The sequence below is a fragment of the Python bivittatus genome, unplaced genomic scaffold, assembly GCF_059951505.1.
Source record: "Python bivittatus isolate LINGU-HERP-01145 unplaced genomic scaffold, Pbiv_v1 ctg000980_np1212, whole genome shotgun sequence".
Classification (NCBI taxonomy): Eukaryota; Metazoa; Chordata; class Lepidosauria; order Squamata; family Pythonidae; genus Python; species Python bivittatus.
The window spans coordinates 37,920,925-37,939,699 of record NW_028277125.1 but is presented as its reverse complement, the minus strand read 5'-3'; the positions used below and the strand labels follow the sequence as shown (position 1 = coordinate 37,939,699).

The 18,775-nt window shown below is 37.9% G+C and overlaps 1 protein-coding gene across 9 annotated transcripts in view; it reads right to left on the bottom strand.

Annotated features, from left to right (window-relative positions):
- EPHB1 (EPH receptor B1) overlaps positions 1-18,775 on the bottom strand; it is a 387,938-nt gene that overhangs the window by 16,393 nt on the left and 352,770 nt on the right. For 7 of the 9 annotated variants that reach the window (XM_088132648.1, XM_088132652.1, XM_088132650.1 and 4 more), the window contains 3 exons: positions 18,198-18,347; positions 15,485-15,678; positions 13,827-13,982 (listed from right to left, as the gene is read on the bottom strand). In XM_088132648.1, coding sequence (XP_087988774.1) covers positions 13,827-13,982; positions 15,485-15,678; positions 18,198-18,347 — 500 coding nt within the window. Of the gene's footprint in view, positions 1-11,494; positions 12,757-13,826; positions 13,983-15,484; positions 15,679-18,197; positions 18,348-18,775 lie in introns of all 9 variants that reach the window. The other 2 variants (XM_088132653.1, XM_088132654.1) reach the window with 1 other exon arrangement.

The window sequence follows — 18,775 nt, the reverse complement described above, 5'->3', positions numbered from 1 at the left end:
TTCCACCCATGACCTTCCTTCTGCCCCCATCTTGGCAGCGTAAGCCCCTTGTGGCCACCTCTCCCAACCTCCTTGCCCTTCTTTTTGCTTCTCTTTTGCCACAGCTGTCATTTTCTGAGATAAATTACCTGGTGTTACAGCCTGTCAGCATTCTCACAGCATATCTTCTGCACAGGAGGAGGGAAGGACAAGGTTTAAGTGGGTGGGGGTAGAAGAGGAGATGGAATAGATGGAAATAGGCCATTGCCGCAGAAATACAATTAAGACATGTTTCATAGATTTAAAGATATGAGAGAAAATAAGGCAGATTTAGTCAAAAGGAATACAGAAAAAAGTGAGCTTTACAAATAGATAAACTGATAAACAGCAGAAAAAAATGGCCATGCCAATGTCACGTCTTGCTAATTATGAAATCTCAAAATATAAAACAATTATATTTGCATGGTTTTCAGTATTAATAGCACTAAATATTATTAACTTAAGAATACAATCAGACTGCTATAAACAAATCTTACTGGGCTTCAGAAACTATATTCTCAAGTACCTTGGAGAATGGATGTTGGGCTAGATAATTACGGGTAGATCACAGACCAATAGCAGTACTGTACATCTGTGATGCTATGTTAAAGTATCTTCTTTCCAGACATTAAAAACAAAACAAGAAACAATAAGTACATAGCAAGAATGTCACTATTAGCATTTCACTTTTCCCAGAACATCGCATGAGAATTTGGGCTTTAAAATGAAATATGGACATACACAGAAGACATGGCTTTTTTCACAGTAATAATCCTAGCATGTACGATTCCATGAAAACTACAGCAACCTAATAGGGCTTCAACAAGTATTAGACTAAATATAAGTTAGCATAGCTTGACATCCTCATAGTGTTTTACAAATCCTAGTACTTCTTATGTCCTTTTACAGTTATCTATTTTAGTTATCTATAGTATTCAGACTATTGATTGTAAAATTGATTGTAATTTTATCAGTCTTTCCCGGGTTTTAACCACTGCACTTTGTAATTTTATCTTAAAAAAATATTTTTACCTTATTTTATTCTATCAATATGATTTTTTAAAAATTTTACTACTATTTTAGAGTGACTGTTATTAGTTCTATGCTGGTCCATGATCAAAATAAAATAAACAAATACTATAGCGGCATTTATGAATGAGTTGAGTTTGACTTCTAAGTCACATTTTCTCAGAAACGTTGTCTTCCTATAACATGTACTCAGATATCAATAGACCAAATTTGTTCTTAGTCCAACCTTCATAATGATACCATACAGTCAATTCATTTAAAGAAGGGATGTCTTGTAGTAGAAACACTGGTTTGCTTATTTTAAAACATATTTTACATTGCTTTTTAGTCACACTCCTAGTAGAATTTGCAAGAACAGCAAAGCAATTTAAAAAATGAAGCTGAAAACAGACTAACAAACCTTAGAAGAGGCAGCATCATAACAATTATTTCCTTGAGAAATTTTTTAAAAAGGCTTTCTCTAATGCTAAATACTAGGCATTAGATGAAACTGTAACTCAGGCATTATCTCTAAAAATGCTCAGTCTTTAGTCTCCACCCGCCAGTAATGGCAAGGAGCACTCTAGGAGGCCCTCCATTGGACAGCTTAATGTATGATAAAGTTCAAACTAGCCTTCCCTTCCTTTAAGATTCAAAAGGTCAAAGTCAACACTTTTTACTGATCCTGGAAACAAACTATGAGCCAGTGCATTGGGCAAAGCATGATCAAAATATGATCCTAAAGTTCAATATCAGTTACTCAACATAGTTTCATTCTGAAATAGTTTTGAAAAAGTCTCAGAGGTATCCTCATGTATAGTGCATTAAAATAGCCTAGCACCAAGTATATTATATCATGGATAACTGAGGCCCGACAATCTCTGTTATGGCAGGATTGTAACTTGTAAACCACTCTAAGATAGTAAAAGCATTTCATGCCACAGAAACAACCTGTGGCTTTAGCAACAAAATTGAATAAAGACACATCCCCCAGCTGTTTCAACAACACACTACCTCTGGGTTATCTGAATTGATATTTTGTTGATTGATCCTCATATAGTTCATTACCATAACTTAGTATTGATTTAGCTTTCTACTACTTCCAATTAATTTGATGAAAAAGAGTAGATGGGAATCAGAAGATGAAAGATCTAAAAGAATCAGCCTTGTCTTTTCCCCAGCATGAAAGCCACAGCACCAAAATTAGGCCTGAATGACATGGTTCTACCAACTCCAACAATGCTTGTTCATTGGTTTCTAAAATTGTGCAGAAATCACCCATATAAGCATAGCACTTAGGAAGACAATTAGCAACCCTGACTGATAAAGGGCATAAGGCAGTGCACATGACCAAGAGAAAGTGACTGGTCCAAAGTAACTTATTGAACTATACGTATGGTTGTATGTGGAACTGAACCTAGGCCTCCCAATCCAGCAGTCTAACCACTATACCACATTATTTTCAGATTTAGAATAGACTCCAGAAATTTAAAATAGACAGGACAAGTTCCATTCTCAAAATAGCAATTATCATTTCCTGGTCCCAGCTAGTCAAATAACAATCAGGGTTACTGATATCTTCTTATTGTCATAACAGAACTGAGGTCAGCCCAGTGGACTAACCATGGATACCGAGGTTGGGAGGAAAACTAGAAAAAAGAAGACAGCTCATTTGTCTGCTTCACTCATCTATTCGTCTTGCTACAAATTAGCAGGTGTAGCAAAGAAAATGGTTAATTTAGTAATTATTTTTCATCCCCCCTCCCCACAAGGCATTAGTTTTTGTGCCTTCAAGTCAGTGTTGACTCCTGACAACTGCTTGGACAAGTCCCTGTAGTTTTCTTGGCAAGATTTCAGAAGTGGTTTGTCATTACCTTCTTCCTAGGGCTGAGAGACAGTGACTGGCCAAAGATCACTCAGGACTAAAACTCATAGTCTCCCGGTTTCTAGGCTGATACCTTAACTACTACACCAAACTGGCACTCAAAGCATTAGTACCCAGATGTTAAAAGTCAGTTTTAACTATTGTCTATTGTAAAATTTGAATTCTTTTCAAATGTAGAAAATGTTTAATCTAAACCAGAGATTTGTAACTTTTTGGGTAAGATGGCACATTTAAGAGCATGTTATAAGGATTCACAAATTGGATGGCTGCAACCAATCACAAACACTAATTTATCAGAAGGCAATCTCATGTGGTTGCTTCTGCCACCCTTGAAGTTTCCCAGGATGGTCTGTATCATCTTGTCTTTGTCTTTGTCTGTCTTTGTCTTTGTCTTTTCTTTTTTTTTTTTCTGAGCAGATGGATACACTTTCAAGAAAGCTCAAATCTGCAGCCACCCAAAGTACTATGTTTGAGCCTACTGTTTTACTTTGTGGCATGTCAGATTCCCATTTATTTTTCATAAAGTAAAACAATGCCAAAAAAATTAAAAAGTGAAGCAAAGAGAGGGGTGAATATCAGCTGTCATTAGGCACACTGATGCCCACAAGTGATACGTTGGTGTCCAAAGATGCCAGCACCCATCCTCTTCTACTTGCCAGACAATGTTTCCACACTGAAATCTTACCAAACCACTGTTTGTGGCACAAAATCTGAGTAATGACTCATATCCAAGTTTACTCTTATCAGGTGACAGGCCCTTCAAAGGCTCTCATTAAAATTGTGAAAGTCTTAGGGTTAATTCACATTAGCATCATGGCATGTAGAGTAAGTTTTGCAGCCTAAAAGCTGCTCAGTTGACAGGTTTGAGACTACATGAACACTTTGTTTCTTGAAGTTCAACTTCTACATTTGTAGCTCTAGCCTTGAGAAAGAGGTGGGGAAAAAGAAGTGGTTACTCAGTCCCAGGAAAGCAGAAAGTGTGAGAAGGAGACTCAGAACAGCCCTGCCTTGACCTTGTTGTCCTTAAAAGGGGGCAGTGGAGGTTTTGGACAGACTTTCAAGATTCTCTTTACCAGACCCTACAACAATAAAGCAGCATTCCAGGAAACCCTGAGTTGTCTGTTTCTTGACCAGGCCTATCTTTGAGGCTGACAATACTCCACATTCCTCACATACTTCTGGTGCAGAGAAGTAAATCCCACTTTACTCAGAACAAAGCACAATGTTGATTTTGAGCAAGCATACAAATAAGTACACAACTCAGGTAAACTGAAGAGTAGAACATAAATTATGGATCAATAGGGAATGGCCAGGCACAGAGAAACCTGTATAGTGTAGCTATTGATTATTCTGCAGCTTGAAGCACTGGACCATGTGGAGGGGGCATTGGTCATTCATCTCAGTAGGCATTTGGGCCTGCCTCTTCCTCATAGGAAAAGTGGGGCACAGAAAGAAGTAGTCTTCACAGTATTATACACACACACACACACACACACACACACACAGAGACATATACATATATATGTGTGCACACAAACACTCATACATATCGAATTTACATGGAATAGTGAGCAATATGGCAGATAAGAAAGTCTTTAAATGTGAAAAACCAAGGAAGACCCAAATTAAGTAATTGGTTTAATGGAAATAAATCAGCACTTAGCAACTTTCGAGCATTGTATGCTATCACAATTGTTTTGCATGACTATATGGCACACATTTAAAAAAAAAAATGCTGAAATCTCATTAGAATCCACTTTTTCTATCTCAAATTTCATAAATTTGGTATTCATACCCAAAATATTGTTAGATTTAGGATCAGAACAATAATATCTTAATTTCAAGAGACTTGGTGACCTTCTGAAATTTCAGCCATTTGTTACAAAATATTTTTATTCTTGGGATCCCAGGGATGCCATTTGGAGATCTCATGGAAACCACAAGTAGAACATTGCTAATCCCTGGAATAAGTGCAAGACAAATGAAACCTATGTTTCTTTTCTTCCCCTTAATTTGCCTATGTTTAAATTAAACATAGGCAAAACCTACTGTATATAGACCATATTTTTAGTTCTTTCTAGTTCAGTAGTCCTGAAAGTGACAAAGTATTTATAGATGACTCCAGGCATAGACCAGCCATTCCCAAGCAAATATCCTATAGATTTGCTGGATTATGGCCTCTTCCACATGACCTGGTAGCCACAGATGGGAAACGTTTTAGGAGCCACGATGAGACAGCATGAGCAGACTTGGTATGTCCCTATCTTGGCACAGATGAAGCTTGCAATCATGTTTTCCTGCTCTATTTCCCAAATGGTGTTTTTTGACTTGCACCAACATGAGCCCAGCATGCTGTTTCTTTGCTGCATTTTAATCCAATCTAAGCAACCTCTGCACTCCTACTAATAATGGCTTTAGGAGCTGCTGGCATACATGCCCCCCTTTGGTCAATGGTTGCTGCCCTGCATGGGCATTTTTGGGATGTCTGCATCTGAAGAGAAGAGCATTAGTATGTAAAGCCTGAATTCCACTGTGCTTTCCAAGGTAAATCTCAGGTTAGGGCAAGCAATAGCTGGTCAGAGAAGACACTAAACAACTGCACTTTTTTCCACCACTAGTGAACCATGAAATGCTGAACTTTTAAAATAGATTCACTGATGGATCAGTGAAACAATTGGCTTTTCTTTTCACTAGGTGAAACCAGCAACACTACTGCCAGGTTTCCTTTCTAGTCCAAATGGGAACAAGAAAGTTAATATTGTAAGGTTTATTTTCCCCCCAATGGTCCACTGGAAGATGCATCAGAAGGGAAGTATCACTACATACACAACATGAATAAATGCAATGCAGTGTAGTAATATGAAACTGAATATATATGCAAAGTGTGACAGTGAGAACATGTTAGCATTAGTAAGTATAAAAAGAACTTCTTTAGGTATGTTCAAAATTAATAGAAAAGGGTAAATACATCAGCTGTCTAATGGCAGAACAGAGATAACAAAAAAATCAAGAGTTGAAGGTAGTCCCCAGTTTAAGAAGAAGTTCCATTCCCAAGGCCTGTCCCTAAATCAAATTTGTATGTAAGCCAGAACAGTATTATTGTTTAATGCTGTATAAGTAGTATTGTGTAATTAACTCGAACCATGTGTATTTAATCATTGTGTATTTAACTCAAATTTTCCTACAAGAGGCTTTGTTCTTAATGATGGGTCATCTGTAAACCGGGCGTTCTTAATCTGGGGACTACCTGTTCTCATCTTTTTCAGTTTTCTCCTAAAGAGGGCATGTGTTCCACTAAGTAACTAAAAGAGCAGGATTGAAGACTGAGACTGATAGATTCATGATCAGAGAAATATTTACTCTGAATAAATTTAAATCTTCAGAGTCAAGTGAATCACATCTTAGGCTACTGAAGAAATTGGCTCATGGTCTGGTTCAAACTTTTCACACTTTGAGAAATCCTGAAGAGGAAGGTAACCGTCCTTATCTTTAAGAATGAGGGAAATGAGGATTCAGGGAATTAGTCCTGACACTGTGATAAACATATTTGGGAAAATTCTACAGCAGATCAAAAAAAAAAAAAAAATGATCTTGAAAATAATATAATCATTAGAATTCAGCAAGAATTATTGTTAAGAATTAGTCTTGTCAGATTAAGTTTATTTCATTTCTTAACTGGGTAACTTCCTTCCTAAGTTGTGGACGTGCTGGAAACATGGTATCTTTTTATTTTGGCAAAACATTTGGTAAAGTATCCCATGACATTCTGATTAACAAGATAGTTCAATGCGGGTTAGATGGTGTGACAATTACATGGCTACAATAGCCAACTGAAAAGTATATTTATCAATGGATCCTTATCAAATTGGAGTGTGCTATTGACTGGGGTGCCACAAGATTCAGTCCTGGGTTCTATGCTCTTCCACATTTTTATTAATAATTTGGATGAAGAAGTAGAGGAAATGTTTATCAAATTTGCAAATGATACAAAATTGGCTAGGATAGGTAGTATCTTAGAAGACATGCATTAAAATTGCGAAATGATCATGATAGAGAAATATGCTGAAAATAACAAAGAAAGCCAAATATTTATTTTTAATTTAGGACCCAGAAATAAAATGCATAGTGTTAGGAAGGGCTTAGTCATTGTACGTGTGAAAAAGATAGTTCTTGTGAAAATAGTTCTTGTATAAAAATATCTTGCAATGGTAGTGGATTGCAAGCGATATGATTCAAGAATGTGATTGCCTGAAATAGAGGCAAGTGTATTTTAAGTATTTAATTATACTTCAAGAGAAGTATAATTCCTCCCCATCCCCTCAAGAAAAATCCAGGAAAATATAAAAGTTCCACTTTATTCTGCACCGGCTATACTACACCTTCAGCACTGTGTTCAGTTCGGAGAAACTGGAACCGGCTCTGAAAAGCGCAACAAGGATGCAATTCAATAGAAATCAAGTCCTATGAAAGGAATTGAAGGAACTGCAGATGTTTAGCCTTAAGGGAAGAGGTAGGATATGATATCATTTATCAAATAGCTGGAAAGTTGCATATAGAAAGTCAAGCCCTGTTCTTTGTTTCAGAGTGCAGGACATAATGGATTTGAATTATAGGAAGGCAGGTTCCAGTTGAACTTCAGAAAAAAACTTCTTCAGAGTAAGAGCAGTTGGACAGTGGAACCAGTTGTTGGGCTCCCCTTCATTGCATGTGTCAAGTGGAGGCTAGGCAGCCATCTATTAGAGATACTTTTGTATGGGTGCCTGCATTTAGTAAGGGTTGGGCTTGACATTCCCTAAACCAGTACTGGCCGGGGAATTCTGTGAGTTGAAGTCCACACCTCTTACCAATGCTGAAGCTGAGAAACACTAGCCTAAATGCCCCTTCTATCTATGTTTTTGTGAAATAGCTTTCTTTAAAAATCAAATCTCTTAGCGATTACTATTACATATTGAATTTTCCTTGTTTCCAAATTAGGATGTTGTGAGGAAATTATGTTTCCCAAAGGATGGAGAATGCTGACTCCTGCCTATGGTGGCAGGTGTATATGACTAGCTTACCATGAGCTAGAGGCCAAAATGGGCATTTTCCTGTTACTACCAGATAGGTAATAAGGTAATTGCTCCGTTATTTCTATGAAAGGCTAATAAATTTCACAAATGTGACGAAATAAGGCTTCAGAGCCATGGAAAAATGTCATCCATTCCATTAACTGAGTAGTCAGGCAGGTAAAATGTTATGTTTATAAATTCAGCCATCATAGTCATGCTTTTCATATTTTTTGAATTTATTGTAATAAAAGCAAAGTCATAAAACAGGAGCACAAAAGCTCCTTCAGCCCACCTTGTGTGAATTTCAATGGACCTGTATATAAGATTAATATTCAGAATACATCTTTTCCATGCATGTTGCATTTGGTTTGACAACATAGCTGAATACTGATTTTTGCACACGTTACTCCAAGGGATTCATGACTAGTTATCGGACAGGGCTCTCTCGTGTTGTTAAACAAGGGACTTTCTCTCTCTCTTTCTCTGCATAATCTGGGGAGGCTATGCAAAATAAAACATATTCCTTTTATTTTGCATCTTGTTAGCATTTATTTCTAATCTGGGTGGCAGGGACGTTTTCAGGCACAATAAAATGCTAGTGACATAAAAAGCAAAAAAAAAAAAAAAAAGCATTAGGTAATTTGCCGCAAATAAGGTGGCCCCTCCGAATCGCTTTTGTTTTCTGCAGACACAATATTGCTCCTGTATGTCACATTTTCAGAGCATCACAGTCTTGGTTCACTTAGAGCTAAACATTACATGACTTATCAGATACACAGCTGATCTAGTGAATGTGGCTTACTCTGAAGCAGGGAAAGGCAACTGTAATCTATGAACTATATGTGGCCTCCCACAGGCTTTTGTTGAGCCTCCAGAGAACCCTCCTAAGTTGCTGCCCAATTTACATTACCTTCAACAGCTGGTTTGTGGCAACATTAAACATGTAATAGAAGTTCCCAGAATAGTTTAAATGAAACCTGTAACAAATTCTTTATACAAGCCTTTTCTGCTTCTTATTTCCTGCAGCCTTTCAACAAGTCATAGGGATAGAGACATAGAGGCACATGATGCCAATAATTTAAAAAGTGTTGATGATGCTGTGCTGAAATCTGCCTTTTAATGTTCAGATTTACTGTGAGAAAGAGGCTATCTCAAATTTATTCGCCTCTATTGGTCTCTCAAGTTTGTTTTGATGGCATTTTTGGTTTGTCTTGATGCTACATAATAATTAGCAGTAGCCATGTTATTATTTTCTGTTACCTATCTTTATTGCATTCTGAAGCCTCGCTGGTTGCTCATACTTCCTGATGTGTAAAAAGCTTCACAGGAGTTTTCTTGAGATTTAATTAAAATGCAGGAAGCCAGGGAAACTGCAGACCATGGATGATTGTACAGTACAATGAAAGACAGGATGTACATAAATACCTCTGGCCACCTCGCAGCAAAGTAAGTGCAAGGACAATCACATTCCACTCATGAGAATTTCAATACCATGTGTTCTTTCTCTGGTTTAAAAAATTAGAAAGAGGTTCTCTTTCATGACATTGAATGACAACTGGTAGAAAATATTGCAGGACATTTTTCTTCAAGATGCAGGTAAATAACCCTGGCAACATGACAGCATTAACAATGAAATCTTGGTAGTATGAATTATGACAATATTGTTGAAAGATGATAACTATAATATTAGCAGTATTGTAAAATTAACTGTAAAGATAATAATCATGCTAACCACAATAGCAACCATGATGATAATAGTGATTATTATCCCTTATTTTTGTCCTGCCATTTTGGCACTGTTTACTTCTGAGAATATAGTTCTGGCCCCCAAAAGTTTGCCCATCTCTGATCTACAGTAACTGGAGAGGATGGTTCAAATTGGATGCGATCCATCTTCTGTGAGTGGGAAAGGGTAAAACCTTTCTTTCCCCAGGTGGATCATTTTTAAAAATTCCCTCAGTATGGAATGTAAAATAAAATAAAATAAAATAAAATAAAATCCTTTATTGGTGTGCCAATGCTAATTGTTTTTGTTTACTTCCTGTGGGAAAAGACATGATTCAGAAATAAAGCAACTGGCGGAGGAAAGAAGAATTGATCTAATCTGTAGGAGGCCCTAGAATAACAGTCACAAGTTCAATTGCATGATGCTGTATATAGATAAAATAATGCATAATTTAACCCCTGTTCCAACTCCATACCATAAAGGATCATCATTAGCTTTCCATGGAATAACTCAAATTAATTCTGACTGGTTACCATTTTATAGCTGCAGAGCACATAGCTTCATATGACTGTATTATCCAAAATCTCAAAGTAATAATAAAAGCAGATAGATTTTAGATAGACCAAACTGTCTGACTCATCCTATTTGGAATAGTAGTAGGTTCATATTTCATTAGTCAATCTCTTCCAACCTCAGATACAACGATCAGCCCACTGCTGAGTTTTGGTAAATGCTAAATCTCCTTATCCCTAAAATAGGTGTTACTGGGCACAAGATCTGTTCCATCTAATGTCCTGCCACTCTTTGTTCTGGTCCCTGATCACTTTGAGGAAGGGTGATGAATGGCCTAATGATGAAGGACCAGAACAGATCATATTAGGATCACTGTCATAGCATTACTCAACTTTGAAGTAAATAATATTTTTAGTTTCCACAATGAGGATGGAGTGGTTGCAACAGCAGTGGCTACCCTAGGAAGAAAGGTTGGATGCCTCCCCCCCCCCCAAAAAAGTCTGTGCAATGCTCTAACGTAACAGAGAAGCAAAATATTGTGGAAATAATCTGCTTGGAGGCAACAACATATCTTCTCACATAACTCTATTTAAGAAACAAGCCCTTGCACCACAGACTCCTCCCACATCCTACACTTAAGTGTTAAGACATATATATGTAACAAGCATGTGAGGTATGGGGATAGTTCCCCAGCTTAATTCCATAGCTTTGCTTCTGCATTATTTGTGGCAAGAAAGCCAGGTACAAATATTCTTGATCTCTTTTACAGGGGGGCGGGGGAGCCCTAATATAGGCAGTGGGCCCTACTACCCACACTATCAACCCTCTTATCAGTGTCTTATTTGGCATTGGCCCTCTGAGATGATCTAATAGATAGTTTCTGATTCTGAAAGCCAGAATGCAGGTTGTCCTTGGAAAAATGGATAAGTAACCTATTGATGCCAACAATTACTTATGTTCCTTAGATAGTGGCAAGATTAAATGATAATATATCCAGCCTAGGAAAAAGCCTACCTGAAAGATAATTGCTTTGCATAAACTGTCCACATACTCCATTATGTGGGTTGGCAGAAGAAGAATACTATTTTTATTTCATAAAGCACTCTGAGATAAGCAGAGAAAATCTGTTTTAAGTTATGTATTTTAAATAAAGAATGGCACTAGTAGCTTAATTAACAATAAAATAAAATTTAGAAAAAAGAAGAGCTGAATACAAGTTAAAATGTTAAAGAAACAGTGAGGAAAGACTAGTAAGAAAAGGGTGGGCAGGAGGACAGAAGTGATACAGGAACCTACCTCTGATGCCATGAAACCAAAATCAATATATATCAAAATCCTGAGGTCCAAATAATGGAACTAAAGATCTCCAAGCCATCCTTTACTGGTCACTGGAGGACTAAGCATTCTGCTATCCAGTTGCCTTTGCAGTTGAACATCCCATAACTGTTCTACATGAAAACCTTGTTGCACAGTGCACTCTTCTGCTTCCTTTCTCCTTAGAAATTCATTTGCTTTCTTTTTCTCTTTTCATTTCCCAAAACACACATTCCATGCACAGTTGAACTAGACAGAAAGCAAAGCACATCACTTCTGCCTCCCAATGGATCCCCAGTTCCGTGAAAGTGATAGAATTCTCAGCCGTCAGTCCAACTTGATTGTTTTTTCTTCTGTTAAGGACAAGCTGTGAGTGACTCCACAGTTAAGCTGACATACAGACGCACACGCACATACTTGCGGGAACATCTTTTTTTTTTCCTTTTTTTCCCATGAGGATTTTTTTTTTCCTTTTTGCAAAAAAATGCAAGCAAAAGAAAAAACAGGGTTTTCTATTGAAGGTACAACTCTTCTTCAATATGAAGACATTAACTGGATTGGTCTGGATCCCCCATGCAGTGGTCAGTGAAGTCCTTTGTAACTGATGACACAATGCCTTGATGTTCTTATTTAACTGTAGGGACTGTTGAAGAACATTCTCCATAGTTTATGAGCCAAAGAGGGAAATGGGTGGATAAGAGTGACTCTGGAAGGAGAACTAAAGAAGAGAAGGAAGGGAATCTGACTGCTGAAGTTTGTTGCTCTGGGTTGCCTCTTTCTTCTCCACTGGCCTCTTGACTACTGCTCACTGGTGGTGGGATTGAAGTCTTTTTTCTTCCCAACACACATTGGTTTTCTTCACTTTTTTTAAATATATGATTTTTACATATTTATACTTATTTATATGCTGTTTCCCATGGCATCAGTAAATGTGCTTCTGTTGGTGTGAGAAACATAATTTGCCACTTAGAAACAAGTTCCATATATTCTTTGTCTGCAGCGCATACGAGTTCTCAGACAATTATCCAATCTCTACAGACATCACACTGCCTTGTCAGCCTCCCCTCCCCTCCCACATCCAACCCTCCTCTGTCCTCCCCTCTTTTTTCCCATTGTTGTAAGAAGACACGAAGCATCATGCCATCGCAGTTGGTGACTGGCTCATCTGTACTCTCATAGACTGGACACTGCTCAGGATCTTCTTCTGGTGTCCGGCTAAAGTCACCCCTATTCTTAGGAGATCTCTGCAAAAGATAAGAGACAGGATCATACTTGTGGAGCAGAGGCCTTTGTCTCCTCTGCTTATATGGACAAGATACATGAGCTGGCAAATTCAAAATGTAGTTGCAGAAGGTGAAGCTGGTAACCCAAGATGAGCAATCAGCACTGATAAAAGATGTTGAATGAATGTACATGTGCATGATTCAAAAGAATATTTTTTTTCTCAAACCCATAACAAATAGAAGTTTAAGTAAAGGATCAGGGAGTTTGTTTTCCTTTCCTTGAAGATGCTAACTTCCCAGGTATCTTGAGATGATAAGCTACTCTGTTGTTATAAGAGAGGATAATGTAAGCAAGGAGAAGAATTTCTGAGCTAAATTAACTGGTCACTACATGAATCCTCTATATTAAATGTTAGAGTTGTTGTATTCTCTGAATGAAAAGAACAATGTGAGACACTCCCCAGTTTATGGGCTCAAATTTCGCAAAGATCTACTTGGAAGCTGGCAGCTTGTGAGTGAACACTAAAAACTGTAAGGTGCTGACTGAAGAGATTGTGAAGATGCATGAAACTGATGGATATACAGTATGGTGGATGCAAGGAACCTGTGGGAATTTCCAGAGCACAAAAGGATTATGGCGGCACATAGGCCTGCAAAGAGAAGCAAAGGAAGAGTGGGGAAGTGCTTTTGGATGGAGGCATGTTGCCTTGCAAGTTATGAATGATCTGCTTTCCTGACTTTTATATGTATTTCTCATCGGTGATTTTTTGTATTAATTCCAAAAGCAGTTAATAATAAATAAAACATCCATTAAACAGTTTAAATAAAACCATCTAAACAAAAACAAACCAAAATGGTAATAAAATTCATTTAAGAGATAAGCATAAATCAGTTAATTTTCATAGGCCAACCAAAACAATAATAAACAATATATTTCTGCCTGTTTTCAGAAGGTTAGCATGTTCCTGATGCCAAAATCCTGTCTCTGATCCAAAGTTAGTCTGTTGATTACTTGAAGCATGAAAAGAAAAGCTGGATCTCATCTTCTTCCATCACTGAAGCAAATAGAGAAATAAGAAGGTGCCACTTACTCCGATGTCATTTGTGCAACTAACTGAAGGGATGTGAAGCCAGCAGTTAGAAAACTGTCTCTGTACTGGTTCATTTTGATGGCACTCAGCCAATCTTCTACTGAGGTAAAGGCAGTGAAATCTGGGATGGAGCGATCCAACAGTGGCTGAGAAGGCCTAGAACAGAAGACAAGCAATGGGTCAGAGGGAAAATTATGGGATTGAATTTAGAACAGAGAAATAGACAGTAAAAGTTGAATTGTTAAATTCCTTTTAGTCTCTTTCCACTAATTTGCTTGGTCCTCTGCTACAGTCCATTTGAAAGTGGAGCAAATCTGGTGTCTGCTTTGCCATCTTCATGGAATTTAGCTCATTCTACCTCCTAATTCCTAGGTTTCAGCCTCCCTAACAAATGGAATTTTTTTCAAGTAGAAATATGGCTTGATGGTTTTGCATCTCTTCTTCTTTCCTTCCTTGTATATGAGCAGACAAATGCACATAGTTTGAATTTTAAAAAATGGATTTGGATGACCGGGAAAGTTGCAAGCAGTGAGTTTTGTTTCCTTTCGGTATAGAGTGGGGATGAGGACTTACGGCAAGTCAGGGTGCATCAGTGAATTTTTGCTCCTTAAAGCTTATATGGAATGGGTTTTGAGGGATTGGGAAGCAGAAATGGTAGCAGTGAGAACATGCGGGGATTATATCAGCACTACAGATAGACTGACTGATGCACATATTAACGTAACCTCCCCATGCATGCATATATACATCCAGAATTACTTAATTGGGAGTTGAAATGATAGGAAGTGCTCAAAGTGTATCACATTACAGTATCTGCAATCAGTCCAGAGGACTCAGAGACTCCTGCATATATGGAGCTGTTTGGCATCAAAGGTTGAATTTTCCATACTGCACAGAATCCTGGACGTTTGTACAACCTGCAGCAGGAATGGCAGAGATAGGAATTCCCAACCATTTCTATTACTCAAGCAGTGAGGTGAGGGAAGAAGAGGATATAATTTGCTAAAAATGGATCCCTGGATGCTTCTGGTTTTGTCATATAGCATCATGAATATAATTCTTCCTGTGACCTGGATCATGGGCAAGTATTGGGCTCTCTTGCCCCCTTTTTTCCCCTGTAGGAAATGCAAGAGAAGGGCAGAAAGAGCTAAAGAATCAGCAAGCCCTGAGTGGAAATAAGACCAAATTCATTGAATACTGACTCGCACATAATTCAGGTTTGTCTGCTCTGTTTTGCTCTTGGCTTATAATCATAATCATGGTCTTCTAAAGCTTTAATTGATTAGGCAAACTGGAATAAGCAAGAGTAAATTTTAATCAGTGGAACTGAAGTAAATGCAGAGTTATTGATAGTTTGGGGATTTTAATGTTCTTTCATGTTATTGTAATAGCAGCTGAAAAAGAAATCCTGGTCATTTCTTGTAACAACAATTAGAAACTTTCATTAATTAAAACTATAAATTATCTAATGCTCCTTTTTCAGAAAGGAACTTATAAGGAGGTTTGATACTATGCACATTTATTTAAATTTAATTGATTAATTAAAGAGTGATAACTGATCCTCTAAGTATCCTTTAACTAGCTGTAGCTTTATTCGTAAATCTCAATACCATGTTTTAGGCCCCAGTTAAAACATAGTAACACATGTGGAAACTTACACAGCGGTGATGGTAGCCACAGTTTTGAGGCTTGCTGGATTTCGGATCATTTTATCTAAAGTGTTAACTATTTCAGCAAAGCGTGGCCTGGTGTTGCGGTCTTTCTGCCAGCAATCTAACATAAGTTGATGTAGAGCAGCTGGGCAGTCCATGGGTGGAGGGAGCCGGTAGTCTTGCTCAATTGCGTTAATTACCTATAAATATATATATGTGTGTGTGTGTCAATGTATTAGAGCAAAATGTAATTCAGAAAATCATTGCAGTTAAATTTACAGTTTAATCAGAATGTAAGTCTCTTAAACCATTGCTACATATGAATAACCTTCCATATTTATTCACTTTGTCACCGTTTTTGTTTTTTCTTTATATTTTTCCACAATCAGGAACATAAAAAAAAACCCTGAAAGTTCCAGGATTTAATATTCAGTTGTGTTCTCCATCTTTCTCAGAATTTACTATTTATCAAAGGTAGATTTGTTTCCTCCATGTTTGAAATAAGGGCTATGACCGAGAAGCTACCAAAGCTGAATCCCCAGGCAAAGGAAGAAAACAAAATAGGTAGTATCTTAATGGACTGCATGATATACACACATGCAAACTTACCACGGAAATGTTAGTGAATTTCATATGTGAATCAAATTTGACATGTTTTATAAACATGCTTCTTTCTGGCTTACACAATAAAGGCAATGAGATGGAACTCTGATCACATTGCTGGTTGTGTTGGTAGCAACCATCACATGGGATGAATCATCTGAATTTGGACTGTGACACATAAAATTTAAATCCTCTGTAACTGCCAGGATCCTGATCATAACCAGCTACACTTATGACACTTACTTGCTGTAGTAGGGAAACTTGCACTGGCACCAACAGGAAGTCCAATCACAATGCAAAGAGCAACATTAGAGATCTGGATTGGCATACATCCCAAGGTCCTCCTACAGCTCTCTCTCTCTAATAAAGCTTTAGTAAGGATTTCTATTGTTTGCTTATCTGGATTGAAATATGGGCTACAGAATATTTTCAATTTTGTGAACTCAAAACTAGATTAAACCAGCTGGAATTCCAATTCAGCGTTCCTACCCTTTGCACTCCTACCTTCTTCACCCTCAAAAATGGAGCCCTTTTTAAGTTGAATCATTTCAGCACACTAATAGCATGCAATCAGGAGTAAAGGAAATAGCTTGCCCTCTGCACACAAGGAGCAACAAAACAGTGCTGGCTCTGGAGAAAAAAAGGGTATTCAGAGGTTAATTTGACTTATCTTGCTTCGAGATAAAGGCAGTCCCTTCCCTGTTAGCAGTCGCTACACTCACTATTTCTGCCTATCATGCTGTAGCACAGAACTTCATCAAGGCTCAACGCCTAGCTCATAAAGTCTCTGAAATATTTCAAAAGCCTACCAGGCTCCTAGTGTCCAATTACCACACACTGGCTGGCTTGTCTTTCCAGTTCCTCTCCACTTCTCCGTTTCTTTAATCTCTGACACTCTTTCTTACAGGAAAGGTTCAAGGGGAAAGCAGCAGCAGCAACAGCCCAGGGTTTGTATCTCCCAGTTAGCATTGCCAAGTGGGTCTCTGTAGCTCAGCATGCACTGAGGCTGGAGCCAACAAGTTATGTCTGAAAGTCACTAGTATGTAAAGCAGATATCCTCACCATGCTCAGAGGGAGATCACTGTGGTTTAGTTATTACAGACAGGGGTGCTTTTTAAGCAGGGGCTGCATTTGTACAATACTGTATACAGTTACTGTATAGTATAATGTATGGTGGTTGCTAAATTGCAGACGAACATTCATCTTCACTCCAGTCTTCTTTGCAACTGGAAATGGGGCTACCTTTTCTTCTGCTACACAGCCATTAAGGCGAAACTGAGCTGTTCAATCCTAAACAGAACAGGCTCATTGATTGCACAGTTGCCACACACTCTCTTCCTTGACGGTAAACTCAGTTAATTCTTGACAGGAAATTATTATAAACCAGAGGAGGCATAGGTCAATGGTAGAGCACATCTGTATGCTGTGCATACAGAAGGCCCAGATTCATTCCATATGGGTGAAAAAGCCTAACAGAGTTCACAAACCTTGAGGGTGCACTTGGATGTATTAAAATAAAGGCCGGGGGGGGGAATGCTTTCACAGAGTGTGGCTAAGGATGACTTAAGCCTGTCTCATTCATCACTGGGAAGCAAGATGGAGGTGACATCATGGACTATGGTAGAAAAAAAAGAAGTTTCAGATAGGTTTGTGCTTTAGTTAGGGGGAAATGGGGAAAGCCCTCATACTTCCACCATTCTCTCTAGAGCCATTACATCTATAACTAAAAATAACTTCTGCATTCAGAAGAAGTGCCTGCAAAGCAGGCACTGGGGACCCATAATAGAGAAGGATTTTTGTACCCTATATGCAAAAATCCTACTTAATGTGAAAGCGTTTGGACATGTTGCTGGACTAAATGGATCCAAACTCTTCTTCCTGTATAAGACGTTTGCCCTTAGACCAGGCAGAAATACATCTAATGTACTGGGGAGGGGGAAAAAACCCAAACGTATTATACAAGTATCTGCTATAAATTTCCTCATAGCAACACAGGTGCATTATTTCTGTCTTCAACATTTAATAACAACAGTGTGTTTAACAACCATGTTCTTCCACTGCTAGAGAAATCCAAGGAAAATTTTACTGTGTTGTGCAGGAGGCTTCATAAACTTACATCTTGATTGGACATATCCCAATAGGGTCTTTCTCCAAATGACATTACTTCCCACATAACAATACCATAACTCCATACATCACTAGCGGATGTGAATTTGCGGTAGGCAATAGCTTCTGGTGCTGTCCACCTTACTGGAATTTTCCCACCCTAAAAGAGAGTAATCACAAAGGTGGGAGTTAATTACAAGCAGTAGAATATATCAAGGGTTCCCTGTATGATTTAACTTATTTAATAGGTACATATTTATCTAAATCTATTGCAATTTCCAAATATGTTCAATAGCAGCATAGTCTGAAACTCAGAAGGAAATTGCTGAAATTCAATTTTGTGATGTTTTCCATAGGTAGGACACACTTTCCCCTCTTGTCCCCTCTTTCTCTTGCAAATGAAGGCGGGCATTTTTCAAATATTACATTTTATTGATTAACACATTAATGCCCTCAAATTACCCTGGGTTCTGTTATACTTTAGGGGTTTACTTCATCAGTACAAGCATCTTAGTATTAATGGCAGATTGTTAACATTGGATACATGATCCCCAAATCCACCAAATTGTTTCTTGATGGTGCAGAATA